The 22657-nt window shown below is 37.7% G+C and overlaps 4 protein-coding genes across 8 annotated transcripts in view; 2 read left to right on the top strand and 2 right to left on the bottom strand.

Moving 5' to 3' along the window:
- The window catches only part of LOC108765093 (uncharacterized), a 9016-nt gene extending 4966 nt beyond the window's left edge, over nt 1-4050 (top strand). The window contains exons 3-8 of the mRNA XM_018513628.1: nt 5-634; nt 800-1899; nt 1999-2277; nt 2425-3132; nt 3243-3386; nt 3636-4050. Of these exons, the coding sequence (XP_018369130.1) occupies nt 5-634; nt 800-1899; nt 1999-2277; nt 2425-3132; nt 3243-3342 (2817 nt within the window). The 3' untranslated portion in view covers nt 3343-3386; nt 3636-4050. The remainder of the gene's footprint in view (nt 1-4; nt 635-799; nt 1900-1998; nt 2278-2424; nt 3133-3242; nt 3387-3635) is intronic.
- Nucleotides 4051-4253: 203 nt separating this feature from the next.
- On the bottom strand, nt 4254-4945 carry LOC108765033 (cytochrome c oxidase subunit 6b-1). Of its 2 annotated transcripts, XM_018513505.1 has the most exons (3): nt 4611-4945; nt 4482-4540; nt 4311-4407 (listed from the first exon to the last, which is right to left on the bottom strand). In XM_018513505.1, the coding sequence occupies exons 1-3, from the start codon at nt 4787-4789 to the stop codon at nt 4385-4387; spliced, it is 261 nt and encodes an 86-aa protein (XP_018369007.1). In that variant the 5' UTR covers nt 4790-4945; the 3' UTR covers nt 4311-4384. The 2 variants fall into 2 exon arrangements, with proteins under 2 accessions (XP_018369006.1, XP_018369007.1); XM_018513504.1 differs by having other exon boundaries at nt 4254-4540; nt 4611-4940.
- Nucleotides 4946-6283: 1338 nt separating this feature from the next.
- sstn (stepping stone) lies at nt 6284-10007 on the bottom strand. Its single transcript, XM_018513449.1, has 5 exons — nt 9823-10007; nt 9092-9362; nt 8721-9001; nt 8334-8637; nt 6284-8211 (listed from the first exon to the last, which is right to left on the bottom strand). Exons 2-5 carry the CDS (start codon nt 9093-9095, stop codon nt 6440-6442), a joined length of 2361 nt encoding a protein of 786 aa, XP_018368951.1. The 5' UTR covers nt 9096-9362; nt 9823-10007; the 3' UTR covers nt 6284-6439.
- Nucleotides 10008-11052: 1045 nt separating this feature from the next.
- POSH (SH3 domain containing ring finger posh) lies at nt 11053-18595 on the top strand. 4 transcript variants are annotated; one of them, XR_001940304.1, is made up of 14 exons: nt 11053-12446; nt 12538-12652; nt 12744-12842; nt 12932-13068; nt 13143-13269; nt 13495-13803; nt 13944-14251; nt 14330-14673; nt 14747-14952; nt 15027-15169; nt 15679-15846; nt 16702-16818; nt 16936-18367; nt 18458-18595. XR_001940304.1 is itself a non-coding variant. In XM_018513698.1 (13 exons), exons 1-13 carry the CDS (start codon nt 11968-11970, stop codon nt 17114-17116), a joined length of 2730 nt encoding a protein of 909 aa, XP_018369200.1. In that variant the 5' UTR covers nt 11053-11967; the 3' UTR covers nt 17117-18595. The 4 variants fall into 4 exon arrangements, 3 of the variants coding, with proteins under 3 accessions (XP_018369200.1, XP_018369199.1, XP_018369201.1); XM_018513698.1 differs by having other exon boundaries at nt 14333-14673; nt 16936-18595; XM_018513697.1 differs by having other exon boundaries at nt 16936-18595.
- The last annotated feature ends 4062 nt before the right edge of the window (nt 18596-22657 follow it).

Genomic DNA, 22657 nt, shown 5'->3' with positions numbered 1-22657 from the left:
GAAGCCGTCGCCGTCGAAGCCGTCGTCGTCGAAGCCGTTGTCGTCGAAGCCGTTGTCGTCGAAGCCATTACCATCGAAGCCTTTATCGGAAACAATAAAGAAGAAAATTAATGACGCATCTATCTCGGTGCAAAATGGCAGCAGGAAAAGAAGCACCAGCCTAGACACGGTAAAGAGTCCTCCGAAAAAAATAACGAGAAAAACAATCACGAGCACGAAGGTGGTAAACAACGCTAAGAAATATCAGAATATGATTGTGAAGAGGAGACTAAATCTACGAAAGATTGATAACAATGCGAAGCCTAGTGAAAACGCATGGTCCAACGCTAACGCTTCAAAAATATCGTTGCATGCATCTGACACTCAGCGATTTGTGATAAGTTTGGGTTCCGATACGGATACCGAGTCCGAAGGCGAGAAAAACGAGTCCGTTTCTGTTGCGGAGAAGCATCAAGCGCATCAGGAGATCCCTACCGATTTTGAAAAGAATTTGAGTAAATTTCTGCGTGAGGTGAGAAATGAACAAGAACAGTCTGCAGCAGCTGCAGCGAAGTCATCCAGTTCGTCCACGCAAGCGACAAAGCGAGATGTGTCACAAACGGCTAACGGTTCATCTAATATGCACACGCCACTGGTAAGGCGATTGCATATTTCCTCTAATTATCCTTTAATGCTAGTAATTTATATGAAAGAGATTAATATTGTTTAGATTCGCAATTCGAAGATTTATTATACTGAAGAAGAATTGATCGCTGGAACTTTCTTAATTTGTTCTGCAGGTTTTCCTACTTTGTTGCAGGCCGTGAGGCATCTTCCTGCGTCACAGCAAGAGGAGTATCGTCGTTTGAAGCAGGAAATCTTGGAGCGCGAAAAGTTGAAACTGCAGAGAAAAGTAGCAAGTAACAATAGTAGTAGTAGTAGTAGTAATAGCAGTAATAAATTATCAAACACTAACGTAGCAAGCTCACCAATAAAATCTTTGTCATTATGCGAAAAGAAAGCGCAAGTTAAACAGAACCAAGATAATTTAAAAACGCTAGAGAAGAATCCTCCTCAAGAATCGTCAACAGAAGTTGGAAAGAAAAGCGACGACGTGACGAGAGACACGTCAGAATTAAATGTATGTCATAAGTCTGTTGAGAAAAAACTTTCGGTGAATATTGCTAAACACACTAATTCTACACAAAGTTTTTTGCAAACTAAAAACAGTAAGAAAGCGATACCGAATAATCTCAGCATTCGAATTACTAACGTTACCGCTTCAAGTCACGCCAACGGTAGAACGGTCGAGAATTTGTGTGAGAAGCAACCCGTAACAGACACACAGCAGCATAAATCTGCTTTGAGAACGTTAAGCACAGACGAGATAAATTGTAAATACGTGCAAGTAATGTTGAAGCCGAACGCAATTGAGCGAGTCGTCACTATAAACGACAAATCCATTTTGCAAAATGACATGACAATAGGCATCGGTCAAAGTGAAAATCCGATCGAGCCTGATGTCAATACAAAAAATCTAGTCGAGAAAAATCTAAATGATGTAGATAGTAACAGTAGTACTTTTTCTACTGCATCTACTGTAAAACTTTCAAATTCATCTTCGGTTTCGAGTGAACACGAGGAGACGATGGAAACCACAATGTCACTTTCCCAATATAAAGCAGAATGTCAGCAAGAAATTAATCGTGATACTTCAACGTCTGTACTTGCAGACAATAATAATAGCAACAATGGCTCTCATAAATCTGACTCGGTTGCCAACGATAATAGTACTGCGAATGATATTTGGGACACACTTAAAAAGGATGTTAAAACAAAAGTGGATTCCCTGACGAGTCTTCCAGAAGCAGAACAAGAGCGACATTTGAGAGAAACTGAGCATAAATTAGTTGAAAAACGGTAATTACACATAATAATTTTGCGAAGAAACGAACTATAATAATGAGCGACACACAATAGAGCTTTCATATTAAATTATGTTATTTATATATGATATAGGTATACGATCTTAGATCATTTAGCAGAAATGTCAGGGAATCTTCGTCAATGGGATCTGGAGAAGGAAGTACAAACTACCCTGGCTAACGAAGTGAAAAAACTTAAAGAACAGTTAAAGATAGCTGAGGAAAGGTTACAACAGCAGCGCGATCGCGTTAACAGCATGGGCCCTAAAGTTTCAACAGCACGTCAAAAGATTAATACTGGACGACGCGAGTGCTTCAAACTGTCCAGAATTTGTTCGACCCTAGGTAACCGACTCATGGGGAAAAATTACAAGTACGCAAGTATGAAAGCCACAGATGCATGTGGCGTAAATATTTAATAACTAATAATTTAGATTATCTTATATGTAAATAAAGAAAGAAATTCTGACGTTCTATTTTTAGTGTATTTTGATTATTGAAAGAGAGAATGTTCTTTTAGGTTGCCAGAGGCGGTAGATCAACTTTTAAGTGATAAACTCAAGGAGGTTGCTAATCATACGCGTCAGTTTACTAAGAAGAAGCGACTTCAAACTAATGATATTTCTGAAAATTCCTATTCTAGTACATTAAAAGAAACCTCAGAATCATCTAAAGATATATGCATTGAGGAAAATCTGTCGCAAGAACAGCCAATGAATGACGAAGTTGTAATCGTTGAGACGGGACCGAGAAAAGTTACTTGCTTGACGCAATCTAATCAAAATAAGAATTTATTGACAGAAATCTCACTGGATTTCTCGCAAGTAATTCCACGCCAATCAATACCAGAAAGGGGAGAAAAAACTTCAGCAAATGCATTGAATCATTGCAACAAAGAACAAGTCACAACTCTTAACCAAGATAATGCGTCATCTTCTGAATCAAAGTTATACCAAAATAGTTCTACAGAACAAAATATTGAGCACACAAAAGAAAGTAGAACGGATAAGTCTGATCCCGCCGTATCTTTAGAACTAAAGTCATCAGCGACTGCTTCCTCAAGTTCAGAACAAAATGAACAGACTAACGAAAAAGCCTCGCCGCAACTGCCATCGCCATCGCCGACAACAATAACGATGACGACAAATACAACAACGATATATACAACAACGACGACGAAACAAATTGCACCTTATGTATCGATATTGTCACATTTAAAGAAACCAAGGTGAGTGTTCCTTTTTTTGAAAAATAATTACGGTATTCGATCATCCATTGTCTGTGGACTATTCTCAAAATCTTGAGGATTTTTGTGGTTTCTGTTACTCTTTTCGCCAGGAACATCAACCCCCATGGAATTCTGTGTCCGTACGAAATGATGGGCATTTGCAGGGACGAGGATTGCCAATACATTCACCAGTCGAGAAATCAAACCTGAAATAATACATTACATACTACCGAACATATTCAACATGACGTAAGGTGGTTCTAATTTCTCGTCAAATGTGTCAATGTGGATCACACACTTTACAATACAATAATAATATTTCAATTCGTAAATATCATAAGCTCGCGCGTTTAGTTCCTTGACTATATCTGGATTTCTAAAATCTAATTGTTCACAATATATATTGCATGCAATGTAAGATAGAGTCGTGTACACATAAGAAAGAACAGAAAATAGTTTTAATCATCTCCTTCAAGCAAATGTCTTTGATTTCGTATTTACAGGTATCATCGATTATCCTCTAGGAAATAGATATATCGATATAGGCAGGTTGCGATGTTATGCAGAGCCAACACTCGAAGATCGGTAAGTTGTCTTCATCCATGGCAGGCTCTAGTGCACAATACCGAAATTATCGTTTTGTTTCGCAAAAATCTTACATTTTTACGTAAGATCTCTATTTTAAAACGTCGTGCTACTACGGGATCTCGAGAGGTATCCGTATTTTATTGAAAGTTTAAATCAAATTTCTACCAGTGTATATTTTTTACAATTATAAGAAAAAAAGTGTAAACTGCAAGATCAACCAGTGTGGTAAAGATAAATAGAAGAAGAATCTATCGACTATACTGAAAAAAAGAAGAGAAATCCAGCAATTATGGATCATCGGACAATTAGTAATTTTTTCTTCGTACTTCGATAAGTTACCTCATATTAATAAATCTTGTACCTGTATAATAAAAGTTAAATATTTTTTTCTTATCTAAAGTGTAAATTAATTATATATGTTCCCTCCCTATTTCATATATTATATAGTCTTTATTTAATTTTCTTTAAATTTGTATATCGCTTTCGTAATTAGCAAAATATATATGATCGTTTATAATCGTAATTATCTCGTTTTAAATATAAAACTTTAATTTTATTGATTTCTCTCTCTCTCTCTCTCTCTCTTTATTCGCCGTATTTGTTGCCGGGGAAATCGCCTTGAGTTCTGTATTTATGCCAAGGTAATCTGCCTGTAAGTCTAAGTTCATCCCACTGTTCCACCCAGGCCTTTGGACATATGGATGTGAAAACATCTTTAAACCAAATACATGCTTCGGAACCTTTACCTAAAATATGCTCACAGCGATAAAAGTCAGTATACATCACGAAACATCTCTGCGTCTGATTTTGTTGCTGAAATCTGCAAAACAGAGTTGACAACAAAGAAAATATCCCTGAATTAATTATGAATACCGTAATTATATATATACCTTGGGTCATTGCCAGGAGAACGTATGAATTCCTCCCCACGAAAAGTACGTAATGTCTCTTCCTCGTGAATCTCATTTTTTTTAAGGCAAGGATCATCTTCATCTACTTCGATAGTTATCTTTTTCTTTGACCCCTTTTCCCTCGTTCCATACTTTCGTGCTGGATTATTTTCCCCCATTTTTTTTAAACGACAATCACGTGTGCTTTACGATATTAATAATTCTGTTATATATTTTGAATTTCTTTTTAAAAGTTGTTCAGTGCTGCTGTCATTAAAAAATTTTTTTTCGTTGCTTTTCGCTTGTTTAAACTTTCGCTATATATACAGTGAGAATAATTAAAATAGCGTCTTTATTGACACGAAACCGATCATATAAAGCGGTACAAAAAGATTTTTTTAAAAATAGCATACAATACGCAACGCATAATTAATCACAGCTAACATAAGGCCATTTATCTTCTATGTCTGTGATGTTGAAGTATTTCCAACAATTTTAGATCAAATCTGAATCGTTTCAGATGATGCATACACTATACAGTAGCAGCGCGTATATCATTTTTATAGGAAGAGAATAATACAAATTGTATATATATGATATACAAACACTTATCAGAACAAGCGCTATAGTGACTAATGCGTGAATCGCACGAATCAAGCATAGAGTTAACATCAAGCTGCTTCCCGGCGAACACATTGTGGTAAACAAATAAAATCTCTAATGAGATTTATTTTAACTTTCAATATTATACGCCGAGCGGTATATAAATATAATATATACGCGCATATAAACAATTTCTATATAAAAATATCATCCACGTACATATCGATATTATCCACTAAGATTGAGAACACACGCTTTTATCATTTCTTGTATAGAAGTGTTAGATATTATTTCAAACTATCTATAGTAAAATATATAAAATGCATATTTTCAAATCTTATGTTCAGTCGTAAGAAATAGACTCTCTCTCTTGATAGAATCTATAAAAATAATCCTCAGACTCTAAAAATAGAGTCTGAGGATACTAAAACTGCAAATTTTCAACATTATTTAATGATATAATCCAGAAAAAACTGTATTTAATAACCAACATTAATATCTTATCAATCTGACGATTTCTCTAAAAGAAACCACGGTTCATTGCAGTTCGTTTGTAGAAAAAATATGTACATCGCTGAACACAATTATGAATACAATTATATCAGAAGTCAACAAGTGGAGAATAATTTTCAATGAAATTATTCAATCGTGTTAAGATGTAAGTTAAAAATACAATTTATTATTATCCACTTGATACTTCCATTAATAAAAGGCACTATTCAGGTCCCAATATTAATTAATTAATCGAGATCAGGATTGAATAATCCTTGCATCCCTCCAATTCCTTACTTTTCCTTTCTCTACTCTTTTGGAACATATCTTGTACATATGCGATATATAAATGGTAAAATTTCTTAAAATAAAAATGCTTATGTTACAGTTCGATAGATATGTCAAGATTGATAAATGATTTCTCAAAAGAGAAACGAAAAATATGCGAACAACATTGTGTAATTATATCTTCGGAATATATATATGTATATTTATATATACAGATCTCATTACCAAATGCATTAATGTTTAACGATACATTTTCTAATCGATTTGAAATCGTAATGTTATGAGGGAAGAAGCGTGACACCCTGTTTGTATGCTGCAACAGTGAACTAAAAAATGAAAAAAAATGTTTATCGATAGGACCAGCCTATTATCTTTGAATGAATAATTCTGTAGACATTTGTGTGACAGGCATGATTACATCCTACATTATACACGAGCGCAAACAATTATCTCAACGACGAGAGATAAGGTTGACAAGTCATGCGCTGTACTGGCTGATAGAGTCTTCTTTGTACCGGACTAGCGGTAACATTATCGTTTGATCCGAAATTATAAGAATTGGGATCCCTAGATAAATCGGCGGTGCCTGTTTCTGCAGGACGATTCTCCTGGAGCGGAGAATCTCCATTACCGACCTGAGACTGCGAGGCAGCTTCGTTCCTCTTGCGGAATTTTGTTGAGTACTTGTAAAAGTCCGACATTTCGAAAGGCTTTGTCACTTCCCTATATGGTTGATATTTTCCTGGCTGCACAACTGTGCAATTTTGCGGTGAGCCTAACGGTCGTACTACATCGCAGATATCCATGGATGGCTTTGATTCGGCCGGTATCTCCAATACTTTCGACCTGGTCGTGGGTTGATCATAACGAGGATGAGACTGTTGCACTGGATGCTGCCGCTCCTCGGGCTTATCTCTCTTATGACGGTTTGCAGGGCTCATTGGCAGTGGCGGTCCGCCTGTCGTCTGATTATCTCTTGCGTTCTCATTAGTGGCAGTTTTAATACGAGCAAGCGGTGGACTCGATTGATAATGCACATTTTTTCGTGCGGCGATTAGATTGTGATCCAAGCCCGCACTCACTCCTGCATCCAACGATGTTTCGTACCACTCTTTCTGACGACTTTTACGATTGTTATTGATGTATTCCATCGCAGACGCATCCTTAACATCGTGCGAATCATGCAAATGACTCGAGTTCCAGGTTTCTACGCTTCCCAATGACTGTGTACGCAGCAGCATCTTGTTGTTCGTCGGCGTTTGTTGTTCAGATAACGGCAGCAGATGAACGGAGTGATGCTGATGGGAAGACGCGGTGACGTTGCTGCTCGACGAGCTTTTAGTACACGCAACGGCAACCGTGCGATAACGCGATTGCGTATCAAGATTCGCCTCACTGACACTGTTGTGTTGGGCATTTCGGCGTCTACGATCTAAACTGCCGAACCTGTCAGATTCGTCCGTGCTCACCCAGTGAATATCATCATGGTGACGCACCCAGTAACCGGATGGCAATGGAGCCTCGATCGATGTACTGCCACCACTGTGCCGCGAGGTGTTTTTAACGCAGGATGATAATGACGAGTCACGCTCTCGCCTCTGTAAAATTTGCTGAGATTGTGCGCTGTTCTTATAGTAGGCCTGGTAATCGATGGGCAAGTAATGAGATGAGCGAAAATCTCTGTCGTAGGTTCCCTGTCCGCTTCGCCGTAAGATATCCGCATTATCGAGATGCTTGTATTCAAAGGAACCTGAATACTGTAGTCTGTGGGTTTGCTGCTGCACCTGATCCTGCAATTGTTGTTGCTTCTGCATATGCTGAAATTTAAGGTAGCGCATTTGACGTTCGTCTTCGGTATATGTGTTCGGCACGTAAGGTCGATACATTCTCTCGGTATCCTGATAATGGCCACGAGATCCGCCGCTTCCGTGGGAATACGTACGCGCGCGATACTGATCGGGTAAAATGTAGACGTTGTGATTATCATTGTGATCATGTTCCACGATTTTAATGTTCGATTGTTCGACAGGGCTTACGCCGGGATATGTGCCACTGTGATGATGATGATGACTGCAAACACTCGGTATAGTTAACTGCTCCTCGTATCCATGTCCGCTGTAAGTATTCGATTTGTCCTCAGGTGCCAGGGGACTCAAACTAATACCAGGTTCATGAAGAATACTTCTTCCAACAGATTTCGGACTTGTTATCTCATTTCCTGTTGTATACAAATTATATGTTATAAATTGAAACGTTATTTTGTAAAATTATAAAAGAAGTAATTTTAATAATTTTTCTCTAACATACACATGCATATATATATATATATATATACAATACCTGTACTATCTAAAGGTGGCCGTGGCTTCTTTGTCCTGTGCTTTACGTTAATATGTGAATGTGGTTGTGTATTGTAACTTCCTGTGTTCACTGGCAATTGAGTTGGACGCTGTGTTTTACCACGAGTCTGCCTAATAAAGTTCAGCTGCGTCTCCAATTCTTGTAGTCTTCGCTGGCTTTGCTGATAAGCGAGTCTGTGCTTGCGTCTTGTGGCCTTACTTTCCGTAGGATCGTTAATAATACCTAACGCCGCTTCCACAATTCCAAGCTGTATTTGCTTTTCCAACTCCAATTCAGATTCCTCCTGCGTGCCGTAAATAGACAATAACTCCAATCTAACATATTTACATCGATTCTTATACCATTACATTTAAAATAAAATCTTACAATATCAGATGTTTTCAACTTGAGGATCAATTTTTGTGGATGTATAAAGGAAGTGCCCACTTTTTTATGAAAAGTTGGTGGACTTTCGCCAGGCTCCAGAGGTATTTCCGGTGGTAAAACTCCGGTTAACTCCGCCTCCTCTATGCACAGGTTTTTCAACTCATTATTTTTTTGAGCAAGCTTCTCTTGTAAGGCTTCTCGGCGCTGACGTAGCCATTGCAGTCTCGCAGATAATGGATCATCTGCCAAAGCTCCTGGCACATTTTCGTTTCCTGCCATCACTAGGCAAATGTAAAAGAAATATTTCAGTGTGATGTAATTAATTATAAAAGCGTTAAATGTTGTATTATGTATTGGTTGAGTGTACTTACCCATATTATTAGATAAGGTATAAGCAAATGGGTCAGCTGTAATCTTTACGATTGTCCTAGTCAATGCATCTTGACGACAGCATATCTTAAACTACGATGTCATTTAAGTATTGTTTATTGTTTTATATATATATATATATCAAGGATATACTGGAAGCAAGTCTTTAATTTTTACACAACTCGAGCATTCTTCCTTTGTAGATAAACTGCACACGATCAGTAGTGAATAAAGTAAAATCTCCAATAAAAGTTCCTGATGATCAAAGACTTTCTGTAACACAGCGAAAAGTTTTTTTCTTTAATAAACAACAGTTTTCAAAGTTCTCTAGTTTATATAGTTACCCGACATAAAAACACCTAGATTTCTATGTGTTTTATTATCTTTACATAACTGTCCTAATTTTTTTCTTAATAAACTTATAAATCGCTTTACGTGTCTTTAAAATTACATCTTCTTCAGCTTCTAAGCAAAGTCCACTAATACTTATTCTATTCGTTTCTGTGATAACGCTTAGGTTAACCGTTATAAAAATGTGCAGATTACTTTATCAATTTACGAGTACTTTATCAATTCCAGTCGATTGGTTGCAAAATCAGATGCCGCTTAAACCGTATATATAACAGCGGATTCAGATAACTGTTTCATTCGTAATTTCAGATCGTGTGTCATAACTAACGCTTCAGTATTCAAAGCGAGTTGAATCGACGCTAAGAATAATCATGATTTTTACCATCGGTTCCTCGCAGAAGAAATTTGTCAAATATGCCTACCAGAAAGAAGTAAACACTTTAATATCTAACTCACAGACAGCAGCGTCGTTAACGCGTGAAGAAAAAGCTTAACCGGAGGAACGTCGACTCTCGTCGATTCCGACTCCGACTCCGGACTTGAGTCACGCACTTCTTGTCAAGAACGCATTCGTATCTATTCTACTCGAATCTACTCGAATCTACTCCAAGCTACGCCAGTGTTCGTAGTACGCACGCTATTGACTTTCCCACCAGCTGCACTACGACGGAAGGGATCCCACTCCTTTTCATCTGGAACGGATTGTTGATTGTTGATGCATAACCGATGCGAGGCGTGTACGCCGAGCAGGTGTGTTCGGAAAACGTTGGACTCAAGTTTAAACGTCCAATTCGATCGCTTGCCGCGCAATGAAGATAGTTGTTTGTTTTTCGTAGCTGAATTTTTTGCACTTGTCATCTTTCCTCTCCTTTTTTTTCTACCGCGATCACATATCTAAATTCATATTAAGTGCAAAAAGTATAATAAACTAATATATTTACGAAGAATTGTAGGCCAGACGAAAATAAGTCTGTTCTTTAAATTGTAGCTGAATTACCAATTTAGTAGAATTTGTATTACCGGAATATTTTTTTGGGGCGCAAAAAATTAGGAGAATTTCCGGATAAAACTTTTGGAGAGGAAAATATAAAAAAAAACCTAAATCATAGCTAAAATATTGAAAAAATCGCATATAAGAAATTCTAATAGACTTGGCAACATTTACGGTACATTATATTTCTCTTTTTTAATCCAAGTACTGTAGCGCGCTATACGTGAAATCATTTAATTATAAATGAAAAATAAAATACCTTATTAATCGAAAACACAATGTAATTAACACTATCGTACATTTTTAGCAAATCGAATGACAATTGGAACTTGGACGGTTCGGTATTTATACGAGTAAAGTGTTCCGTATGTGTGAATGAGAAATTAGTATGTGAGATTAGTAGTAACAAGTGTGTAAGATTAAAAACAGATAACATAATTGTTTACGCAACGTTAGATCAATCGATAAGAATTTAATTTGGATTTTTTTTAATGAATTATCATGACGCAGGAGAATATCTAGATGTGCGACACGCGCGCGACGCGAGCCTGCGCGAGCCGCGAGCGTGCTGAAGAAGTTGGCGCGCGTACATCTGGCGACTAGGGCGCGTACACACCAGTACACAGTACACACCGGCCTGCGTGCAAGGCGAATGACTTTTAAAAAACGCGTGGAAGAGAGGGAGAAAAGGGAAGAAGAGAGAAAGAGAAAGAAGCGGAAACGCCGCGGACGGAACGGAGGAGTCAACGTTCGGGTAACGTCGCGGTAACGTCGCCGTAACGTCGCCGTCGGCGTGGAGGATGACGACGGCGGTGTCGCGGGTGCACGAACCCGCCGTGAGCGGAATCAGCGGAATCGACGACGTGCGCGATTGATCGATGCCGTGGCCGCGATGCGCGCCGAGGCCGTGCCGCCGCCGTGCGACATGCGAGAGCCGAGACCGCCGAGACGTCGTTAATCAAGCCGTCGATTGACCGAGCGAATAGGAGAGCGTGCGTATTCCGGGGAACAGGGCTGAACGGGGCGGCGCGGGGCGGCGCGCACCTTCCCTCAAGCCGCGAGCGAGCGCGAAGGGCGGATAGAGTCCGATAGAGACGATAGAGTGGAATACACTATATATACTGAGAGAGAGAGAGAGAGAGAGAGAGAGAGAGAGAGAGAGAGAGAGAGAAAGGGGGGTAGGAGGAGGGAGAACGAACGAGTAAAAGCGAATTGAATTCCTGCGCTCGACGGTAACGTACGGTGCCGGAACTGCAGCCCAACTATATACCATAGTCTGTTTCTTTTCGCAACGGCGGATCGTGGGTGTTTGAGAGAGATGGACTGAAGGCGGGGAGCAACGACAAGGAAGGAACGAAAGAGAGAAAGAGTGAGAGGGAACAATTGGGAGGGTTAGATGAGGGAGGGAGTACGTTTCGATAGAGTGAGTTTAAGAGCAGCGACGACGAGGAATCCGGAGTAGGTACGACCGAGGGACCTGGAGGGATCGACCGACTGGGTGCAGGCGTGCACGGAAGGCCGAGGGACCGCTTCACGATGGACGAGTGCATGTTGAACGACTTGTTGGAGTGCTCGGTATGCCTGGAACGACTCGACACGTCCAGCAAGGTACTGCCGTGTCAGCACACGTTTTGCAAGAAGTGCCTGGAGGAGATCGTCAGTACTCATCGCGAGCTACGTTGCCCGGAATGTCGTGTCCTCGTGGACGTCAAGGTGGACGACCTACCGCCGAACGTGTTGCTGATGCGTATCCTCGAAGGGATGCGCAACGCCGCGCCGAAGAATCAGACCAAGTCCGCGCTACCGTCGTCGAGGTCCTCGGGTGGCACTGCCGCGCCCCAACGGCTGTTTGGCGGTCACCAGGTTGCTCCGGCACCTATTGTCACCGGCAATCTCGCGCCTGCCATCGCCTCCGAGCCGGCAGTACGACATTCCAATGCTGCCGCCAAGCAGGTGCATCTACATAATCAGGCGTATGGAAGAGCGATCTACGATTATGTCTCCAAAGTACCAGGGTAAGCATTAGATGTTTGTAAGTTGTACAATCACGATTTATTTGTGTATTTTCTTATCTTGCTGTGTGAATATTATTGTTTGTTCTTGTAGCGATTTGAGTTTCAAGAAGGGTGACATAGTCATTCTTCGGAAGAAGATTGACAACAATTGGTATTTCGGGGAATGTGGCAATAATCATGGTGTCTTTCCTTTGTCTTACGTTCAGGTATAATCCGTGTCTCTTGAAATATCGACTTATACTGGTTTGAATACTGTAAACTTGAATTAATCATAATTTGCTTTATCACAATTTCCAGGTGATGACGCCTTTGACACCGCATGTACCTCAATGTAAAGCACTGTATGATTTTAGGATGACAAATGACGATGAGGATGGTTGTTTAACTTTTAACAAGGTAGTTTCACATATCACTTTTTTTTATAATCATTTACCATTAATGTGTCAATGGCATGTTCATATGTATAAAATAAATGTATTCCTCAGGGAGAAGTTATCAGCGTTATCCGAAGAGTAGACGAAAATTGGGCAGAAGGTAAACTTTTGGACAGAATTGGTATCTTTCCGCTGGCTTTTGTTGAGCTAAACAGCGTTGCTAGAGCTTTAATGAAACTTTCGACCAAGTAAGTAGAACGATTGATTAATATAATTACAATTTTTTTTTAAGTAAACATATATTAATTAGTGTTTTCATCAGTGTACAGCCGGGACCGTCAAGGGTAGCCCCGCCAACTCCGACGAACGAAGAAACCACGCCGTTAATACCAACCGATCATTCGCGTAATGTGCAAACAACTAGTCAATCTCGACCGCAATTGGTGCAGGTACATATTTCTAATCAAGCATTTAGACAGCAAGAGATAAGTGATACAGTTATGAATCATTATATTCTTGTTTACTAATGTTAAATAGAGATAAAGAGAGATTTACTGTACTACACTATATCATTTGTGTTTCTTCCTAGAAAGCACTCTTTACTAATTTAACATAAGATGCGTTTTATGAGACATGTGTTTTGATATTATATTACATAGAACACTGCATTATAGGTGTCTGATTCTGTCTCAAACGTATCGTCTGGCGGAAGTTCCACAACCACTACTCCAAACACCCCCAACAGTTCGACCACGTCCAGCAGTTCCAGTACTGCTCCGAGTAGTCCTGGTAGTCCTGCAACGTCGCCACCCGCGGTCGGCAACAGGCATAACGTTAAACGTCATAGTTTCACTGCCGTCAATACAGGTCACCATGCACATCCCCATCATAGACATAGCGCTGAAATACTTAGTCCTCCGGTAGACAGTGCCCCTAATAACGCCAATAATAGTGGAGGCAATGAATCATTTTCCTCCTTACAAGTAAGGGAACCATATCATGTTTTTCTAACAAAATTTCTGTATGGATAGCTACATACACGATCAGTTCATAATTCTCTCTTGCTTTTTGTATTTTGACATTTTTTAAATACTAAATTTGAATAAATTTTCTTCTATTATAGACGAGCGGTAGTTGCACGGATCATAATCTTCGTCACAGACGAAGTGGCAGCAGCGATCTTGTTCTTGCTCAGGCGTCACAAAATATATCTGCTGGCCAGACTACTACTAGCGCATCCACTGCGACGCATCTGCCAGCGGCATACGTAGCGTTGTATCCATACAAGCCTCAGAAAGCGGATGAGCTTGAATTACGAAAAGGTGGAATTTACATGGTAACGGAACGCTGTCAAGACGGATGGTTCAAAGGAACATCGAATCGTACCCAGAAGTGCGGAGTTTTTCCTGGAAATTACGTTGCACCTGCCAAGTAAGCATTTGCGTTCTAATCTTTGTCTCGTGGATTAGTCTGGTCATTTCTAAGTTACAGTTTCCGGTATATTTGCAGTAGATGTCAACGCGGGCTGTGCCGCGGATCTCCAAACTCACCGAGTCAACATCAAGGTTCGCCACTATCAAACGCCCCATCGAATACTGAGTCGCGTTTGGCGGTGACGTACACAAAAAGCAAGGGTCCCGCGCCACAACCGTACAATCCTCGTACACTGCCGCCGCCTGAATTACCGCCGCGTGCCATCAGCCCATCCACGACAACCGTGTCTTCGTCCTGGCACGGCGCCGCTCAGTCTAATCAGGGACCGAATCAAGAAACTAGTCCGCCCCGACACAACGATCAAAATGCCGCTGCTCCACTTGGACGCAGTCACAGTGCGGTGATGACGGCAAATATTCGTATGTACTTTAAGTAAATCGCATTGGATTATGCTTTTCATTGATGCTACAATTATACGACGTTTCTTTTCAGCTTCCCCCGGTAAACAAATCACCGTGTCATCGTTACAACCGGCAGCTGGCATCAATAACGCTAACAATGGCTGCGGTAGCATTACCATCTCTGCTCCTTCCTCTTCCACAGGCGATATGAACAGAAGCCCGAACAATACTCTGCGTGTTGCGAGCGGTATCGCACCATCGAATGCAGCCGCGACAGCGTCCAGAACCACGGAAAAGGTATCATTCCTGTGATAAGTGTTTGTATACATATTCCGATAATGTAATTGCTCACATATACCCACTTACTGCAGACGAAAGAAAAGAAAGATAAATGCGTTTCATTGATGCGCCGCTTGACCAATATTAAGAAGTCTAAATCGCCTCCACCTGCTACATACTCAATGGATAATCCTGTATTCGACGACGGTAATTCCGCCAATCCGATGCACGTTCGGTGAGTAGACGATTAATTCAAATTATCGCGGACTTATGAATGCGTATGTGTGTACAATCTGTATTACCAAAAGTCGAGAACGGTGATTTATAATTTGCACGTTCTGATAATTGATTTTGTTTTACATGTATTCCATCTAATCCCGCTAATTTTCGTATACACATACATGCATTTATTGTGTACACTACGAATATCATGTTCTCAGATTGTTGAGCAATTTGTATGTGCGCGTATGAATGTTTGTCGAAGTGTTAGTTTAAATGTTTAAATAAAAGCGCTATTTTTTTCTTTTTTGCTAAGATCGTTGCATGATCGTTGCATCGTCAATAATTATGTACACGTATAGAGTAGATAGATAAGTGGCTGACCACTTAGGTAGTCACTCACGAATAATGTAAATGTTTAAAACGTTATCATGCTTTGTGTGGCATGACACAAACTGCACGCCTTGAAATGTTTCTCTAATATTGTGTTGGGACGGGATGGGTGGGACGAATTGACAATCGCAGATCGGGGTCTTGCCCAAGTCAGTTGCTACAGGTGGTACCGACACAGGAATTAAATGCTTCAAACAGCCCACACCGCTTATGTCCGGGCTCTGTTCAAGGGCACGTCACATCCTCACAGAGACTGAAATACAAGGAGAGACCCTCCTTACCAGTGTCAGTAACGCAGAGGTTAGTCGTTTGTAATCCTAAATATGAACCGGCGACTCGAAATTCACGGAACTCTTTTTTCTGCCATAAATTATAATTATTCATTAAATATGAAAAGAACAATCGTTTTTCGATGACATTAAAAAAGCTGCGATATTGTTTATATAATATTTTACAACAATTAATAACACAACTGTGTGTAATACTTTACTTTAATGAAAGTACAGGATATTATATTATTTCTACTGATAAAAGTATCCTATAAAAAATTAATATTTTCATATTTTAAGCGGTCACATTTCTTAATTTTTACGGTGAAGATGTGCCTATGTGTAAGTTAATATACATATTTGAGAATTCTATCATATACTTATCATTTTCTTGGTTGTTTTTTCTTTATATTAGTATTTATATTTTATTACGTGGTAGAACTGCATTTAATTTCAAGGTAAGCTTAGAAAAATCTAGATCACATTTATACAAGCTATTTTACGTTAGCTGCATAATTAATGTTTATAGTCGTTTTTCTTATATCACAGAATTGTAGCACGCTCTTTTGCACAAGGTAAATTTTATTTTATATAGTTAGAGAAACATTGTGATTGCAGACACTTTGCATGTTTGGAAAATTCCCAATGTGATAACTGTGATAAATCCATTAAATGTTTGTTACATAGTTCTTTGCTGATAATTTTCTGTACAAAATGATATATAATTTATATATATTTTATTTATTTTTTTATGCTTGTGTGATGTTGAATCGTCTGACATATAAGCATTTTATGTATTATATTTTATATTTATATAATATAAATTGCCATCGCAATTTATTGTAATGATAGTTTTATTACACATTGACTCTTTATTCCTACCTAGATCCAATGAATCTGGTGCAATGGTGCAATGCGCGACCGTTGGAAATCATCATCGCAAGAGTAATTCGCTAGATGCTGGAATGGGAAAGCAAATGAAGCAGCAATCGTCTCGCGATCGGTACGTATAATTTTGTCCCTCAAATGCTCTAGTTTAACTGCCCTCGTTAACTTTCGCCCGTTAGTCACAAGATTATAACAGTCCTTGTTATTTCATGATAACTATGTTCAATTTCAGCACGGGATACAGATTCCGTTGTATCGTACCGTATCCACCTAATAGCGAGTTCGAGCTGGAGCTTCGTGTAGGGGACATTATATACGTGCAGAAGAAGCGCGACGACGGATGGTACAAAGGTATGCAACAGCGTACCGGTCGCACGGGACTATTTCCGGCTAGTTTTGTGGAAGCTTTCTGAGACCCGACACAAAGTCGCCTAGTGTTAGAAACTTGTATATAACTTGGCCTTTTGTGTAAGTATTTACACGACATATTCAGATTAGGATTATTCCCGCTAACGGTATGTATCCGCGGGTATTTATCGTTAATTCTCTCTGGGATATCATCGACTGCAAAGCGATTGGTGCATGTACGCGCATACTGTATCTCGAGCTGTGCAATGTAATGTACGTACAGCTATTGTAAACTTAATGGGCCATTAATTAACGTGTTGTAGTAAACGCGCCGTGTAAGTGACCGACGACGCGTCGAGTTAATAATGAATGCATTCGCGCGATGGATGCAATAGGAAATTTTAGCGCAAAGTAATTATGCATATTTTGCATGTAAATAGGTGCGAGAAATGACGAAGTAGTACGAACACGACGCGGAAACTACTCGGAACTTATACTGCCATCGATTATGTAGGCGTGCGTAATTGTAATAAGAATAACGAATTCATTTTGCGCGACGTTACTGCCATTTGCGATCGTAAGGGAAAAAATCGGTTTCCCATTTTGAGCTGATTTCGTACTTGCTGTATTTTTTCGACGCATGACGTGTAAAAGAGATTAATATAGATTATGTAAATATTCGTGCTTACGCGTGTGAAGCCGTTCATGACACATAATTAAAAGTAGAATTATAGAATGAATAAAAAAAAAGAAAGAAAGTATATATGGGGAAGAGGATTTAAAAAAAAATCTAAATATCTCGGGGAGAGAGAGACAACTTATACATAGACTAATACAAGTCGATAAATGCAGACATGTCTATATATGCGATAATACGCTTAAATTCTATCAGCAGCGTTGAATATTGCAGTTGTATATAGCTCGTTTGAAAAGTTTTAAGCCTCAATATGAAAATGACATTACTCGTTAAAACTATTCTGGTACTACAATCGTACATACATGCTTTGAAAGATACCTGTGAAAATTGTAGCTATTTTGAATCGCTTTATCGACCGATGATGATGGTCGTATTTTCCTTTGTTTCTTTATTTACCGAAAAGTCTTTATATAAGATATAACTTTGTTTCTTTATATATCGGAAATCGGAAGATGATGACGACTGTTTTTTGGAATAATCATGGAGTTGTGTTCATCAACTATCTACGCATCATTAATTGATAAGCTGAAGGTAGAAATTGCGAAAAAACGGCCGCATTTGAAGAAAAAGAAAGTGCTATTCCATCAAAATACCATCTCACACTTTGACGATCGCTGTGGTAAAAATTTACGAATTCCAGTTCGAATTGATTGACTCACTGTATTCACCAGACCTGAATCGCTCTCAGCGACTTTTTTCTGTTTCCTAGACTTAAAGTTTGGTTCGGAGGACAGAAATTATCGAACAGGTTATCGCATCCGTAGAAGCCTATTTTGCAGAGTAAAACAGCAACTATTATTTGGATGGATTAAAGAGGAGCATCACTGGGAAAAGTGTATCGACTTAAAAGGAGTTGAAAAATAAAACTGAAATTGATCAAAAAAATACTTGTTTTTATGTTAGGCTCAAAATTTTTCAAACGCCCCTCGTACTTCAGATTGTCTAGATAGGATCGTATATAGTTAATAGTCTAACTAAAAAGTTAAATTCTATCGTTTTCGACTTTAACGGAACAGTTAATTAATAAAAAAATTTTATATAATGTAATGTAAATTATCCAAGAAATTATTCAGGAATTCAGTATTTAACTAATATTTGTTGATACAAGCAAAATAAATAATTACTCGACCAAAACTCCGGGTTCTATTTTTCTTTGATTATATGAATGAATAGGCAAACCTAATGGTTCTTGACTTTGTGCTTGTTACAAGTATGCATGAAAATGTGGTACAGACGGTGGCAGGTATGCCTTAACATCTGAAATTGTACGAGTATTGGGATACATTCAGAGTACGCTAATGTGTTAAGGCATATCTATCACCGTCTGTACAATAAAAAGTAGAAAAAAATGATTTAATTCATTCTCATTCATTTTTTTTTATTCAAACACTAAATGATCAATTATGGTAACAATATGTATCCTTATGCCACATGTCAAAGTCAAGAATCATTAGGTTTGTTCAGTGTTTTTTCTGCAAAAAAAAATGAATATTTAATGAGTAAAGTATCATTACGTATATATACATACAATAATACTTATAAAAGGTCTGTTTTTTATCTTGTTTGTTTAGATGATCAGACCAGGTGCTTTGAATTCAACGTTCTGAATTATGATCCATAACGTGACTCATTGAATTGCTTGGTACAGGTCTCCATTTAATATTCTCTTTTCTCTTGCATTAAACTTTTGGCCTGTGTTAGGTCAGACTCAGACTACGCATTGAAGATTGAAAGATTGAAATTTGACCAATCGAAACAATAGGAGCTAAAATTCCTTTGTCCTCATTGGTCAAATTTCAATTTTTAATCTCAATCTTATACCTCTCTCTATGCTTGTGGTACGCAAGTACCACGTATATTGATTATTCAATTTTTGAGAAGACACGAGCGTAAATATTTTGGTTCTTACCAGGATCGAATCAGGAATCTCTGCCATTATAAATTAGTGCGCTGTCTGCCATGTCACGCTTGCGCTCATTCAAATATAATAATTAAAAAGTACATACAGGAGATAGAGTAATTATATTTAAAATATAGTTTTGTATTATTTTTTGCAGGACAATTAATTTAAGTGCATTATCGCATAGATATTTTGTATGTTTGATCCTGAGATATTTAGGATTATGAATTTTGATCCATATTCATCAGTCATACCGGATTTTATATAATTTTCTCTTTCCTACTCTGCCATTGTAGACGATCGATTTATTTGCCGCCAATATCTTATTATGCTTGTGTATCAAAAGATATACTATATGAAAGCACAACCAATAATTTTAATACTGACATTATTTAAGACTGGACTATATGTTTTGAAATTGTTGATCGAGATTAAGTGAATGTTCTTTCTTAATGGGTATATCCATTATATACCCCCGTCGTACAAAGAAAGATGTTCTATTTTAACGAACAGTTCGAATTGTTAGAGACAATTTAGTTAAGATATTTAGAAAATGGCCTTGATACGCGCAATGTTGATGTATTATTATATACTTTGTATACCATTTTATAACTCGATTTATAACTTGTTTTCTAATTTATAAAGTCACGCAGGCATCCATGGCATAATGACGAGTTAGTTGTTTAAACAGATAATTCAGGATAAATGTGAAAATAAATTAAAGTGCTTCCATTATCTGATTAATGATCAGTATGTAAATATAACTTTTGTTACGTTCTTTATATTTTCTATTATTTTTATTCGTATTAAGTATACAATTTTACGCAATTGGTTTTTATAAATCTTTATAGATACGCTGTTAAAAGATGTTTTATTGATTGCGATTATCATTGTATCAATTATACTATTGTCTCTTAGAGTTTATGATTAAATCGCGAAAGTGTACCTTATTTGGATATGTTATTCAATAATTTTATATATATATATATACACACACTAATTACATACATTACGCGTGTATAAATATGTAGAGAGGTATACTTGTGTATGTATGTGTGTGTGTATGTATGTATGTATGTATGTATGTATGTGTATATATATATATATATATATACACACACACACATACACACACACACATATATATTCGTAATGCTCAATTCATTAACGTTTATGCATAAATAATCTATCTACATTTATGTATTTGAATTTAAACGCGTATTGCACAAGTATAAACAATATTACACAAGTCATACATGATATAATTTCAATCGCATATATATACACGTACGTATATATCCCGGAGATATATATTTATATTGATTATGAATATTTAATGGCACATTTTATCGTAACTTAATATCGTAGAAGTTTACAGATGTTCCGTTATCTGACTAGAGAGAGAGAATCCGATGTACAATGAATAATATTATAATGCAGAGATACAGAAAGCATTGCACAATATATTGTAAAGACAAAAGTTCTAAAAAGATAGATCCTAAAGAGATCTTTACTTAGGGAGCAAAAGAAGAAGTATTGACTATAAAATTTCTAATCAGAACTTTTATCATTAATTTTATCGATGAAATTGTATATAACATTGACCTACGCACTATAACATTATTAATTCTATATTACGTTTCTAACTAACCAACGGATAAAACGTTGCAAATATAACCACTTATAACATCTGTGAAATCCTACGATATGAAAAATTTTGTTGTCCTCATTAAAATAAAAATAAATATTAAAAAACAATTTATGTTACAATGACATTGTAAAAGGATTGCTGAGAAACATTCATCTCTGTCCATTGAGATAAAGGAAAGAAAGTTGTCTGTAAATTTATGAGTGAATAATTTTATGTGGCCATGAAACTGTAGAAAATTAAATCTAGAAGAATTAGCGTAATCGATAAGATTTATGAAACTTATCGATGTTGATGAAATCTACATTACTGATACGAGGAAAGTGTGACTTAGAGATTCTGAACGTCTATATACACGTATGGAGAGATGTAATTTTATAGCTATTCATCCGGATGGAGAAGGTGGCTGGATATATTTTTTTATGTCAGTCACTTCGGCGTAAAAAAAGTGCACGACCGATCGACCATAGGATCGAATTTATTCGAATCTAGAATTACGATATAGTATCAGGAAAAAGAAAATATCTCTTACACTCTTATGCGAGGGGCCACACTGCGCATGCTATAATAAATTTGGCAGTCTATTGTACCACAATATTTAGAAATCAGAGAAAGGATAGGAAATAAAAGGCGAGATATATACATATATACATTGTATGTATATCTATCTATATTTATATCGAAGAAAAATTTGTCTCTTTGTGTTTATGCGGATTATTGAAATTATTATACCGTATCTTTTACAGATTATTAATGTGTCATACGTACGATGTATTTAATGTTTTGCATTTCTGTCTTGCATATCCATCTGTGACAAAGAATGCGAATTTTTGTAAGATTATAGTTTTTATTTTTACGTCTCTTCTGTTCATCTCCGTGACGATTAAATTATACGATTGAATTTCTTATGTCATACTCGAAGAAACTGGATAGTATTGCAACCTATTTATACACAGGCATACATATGTGTGTTTTATATGACGTAAACTTAAGTAATTTATTATTAATGGCTTGTAAAGAAGATACTGCTAAGTTGCGGGTGGTATATCAGATTAGCTGTAACGAGAGAGATTTATTATTACCGTCGTTGTTTTACATGGCGTGCAACATCAGACATGACACGACACATGTAAGATCATTGTAATTATGTCGTTGATTTAACATCGTTGCCTGTTCATTTTTGTGAAAGCCGCAATGTACGAAATACCTTTACGTAAATCATACATCAATGAGCGGGCATGTATGATGCGACTGTCTCTGTGGACTGTAAATAAGTTATTGCGAAATCTGACGTTCCCGCGACGTTACGGTAAAAAAAATCATGTCATTAAAGCTCTACTCTCGTATACATAGAGACGAAG

Source organism: Trachymyrmex cornetzi, unplaced genomic scaffold (genome assembly GCF_001594075.2).
Source record: "Trachymyrmex cornetzi isolate Tcor2-1 unplaced genomic scaffold, Tcor1.1 scaffold47, whole genome shotgun sequence".
Taxonomy (NCBI): domain Eukaryota; kingdom Metazoa; phylum Arthropoda; class Insecta; order Hymenoptera; family Formicidae; genus Trachymyrmex; species Trachymyrmex cornetzi.
This window is presented reverse-complemented; position numbering and strand designations above follow the sequence as displayed.

What these genes read in the sequence shown, in the direction of transcription:
- POSH (XM_018513697.1), top strand. Translation starts at nt 11,968, where the DNA reads ATGGACGAGTGCATGTTGAACGACTTGTTGGAGTGCTCGGTATGCCTG. An exon ending in TATGTCTCCAAAGTACCAGG is followed by an intron (nt 12,447 to 12,537) that starts GTAAGCATTAGA and finishes TTGTTCTTGTAG; the next exon opens with CGATTTGAGTTTCAAGAAGG. An exon ending in CCAGTGTCAGTAACGCAGAG is followed by an intron (nt 15,847 to 16,701) that starts GTTAGTCGTTTG and finishes ATTCCTACCTAG; the next exon opens with ATCCAATGAATCTGGTGCAA.
- sstn (XM_018513449.1), bottom strand. An exon ending in AGTTGAAAACATCTGATATT is followed by an intron (nt 8,638 to 8,720) that starts GTAAGATTTTAT and finishes TACGGCACGCAG; the next exon opens with GAGGAATCTGAATTGGAGTT. An exon ending in GCCACCTTTAGATAGTACAG is followed by an intron (nt 8,212 to 8,333) that starts GTATTGTATATA and finishes TGTATACAACAG; the next exon opens with GAAATGAGATAACAAGTCCG.
- LOC108765033 (XM_018513504.1), bottom strand. Translation starts at nt 4,789, where the DNA reads ATGGGGGAAAATAATCCAGCACGAAAGTATGGAACGAGGGAAAAGGGG. An exon ending in TCTCCTGGCAATGACCCAAG is followed by an intron (nt 4,541 to 4,610) that starts GTATATATATAA and finishes TCTGTTTTGCAG; the next exon opens with ATTTCAGCAACAAAATCAGA.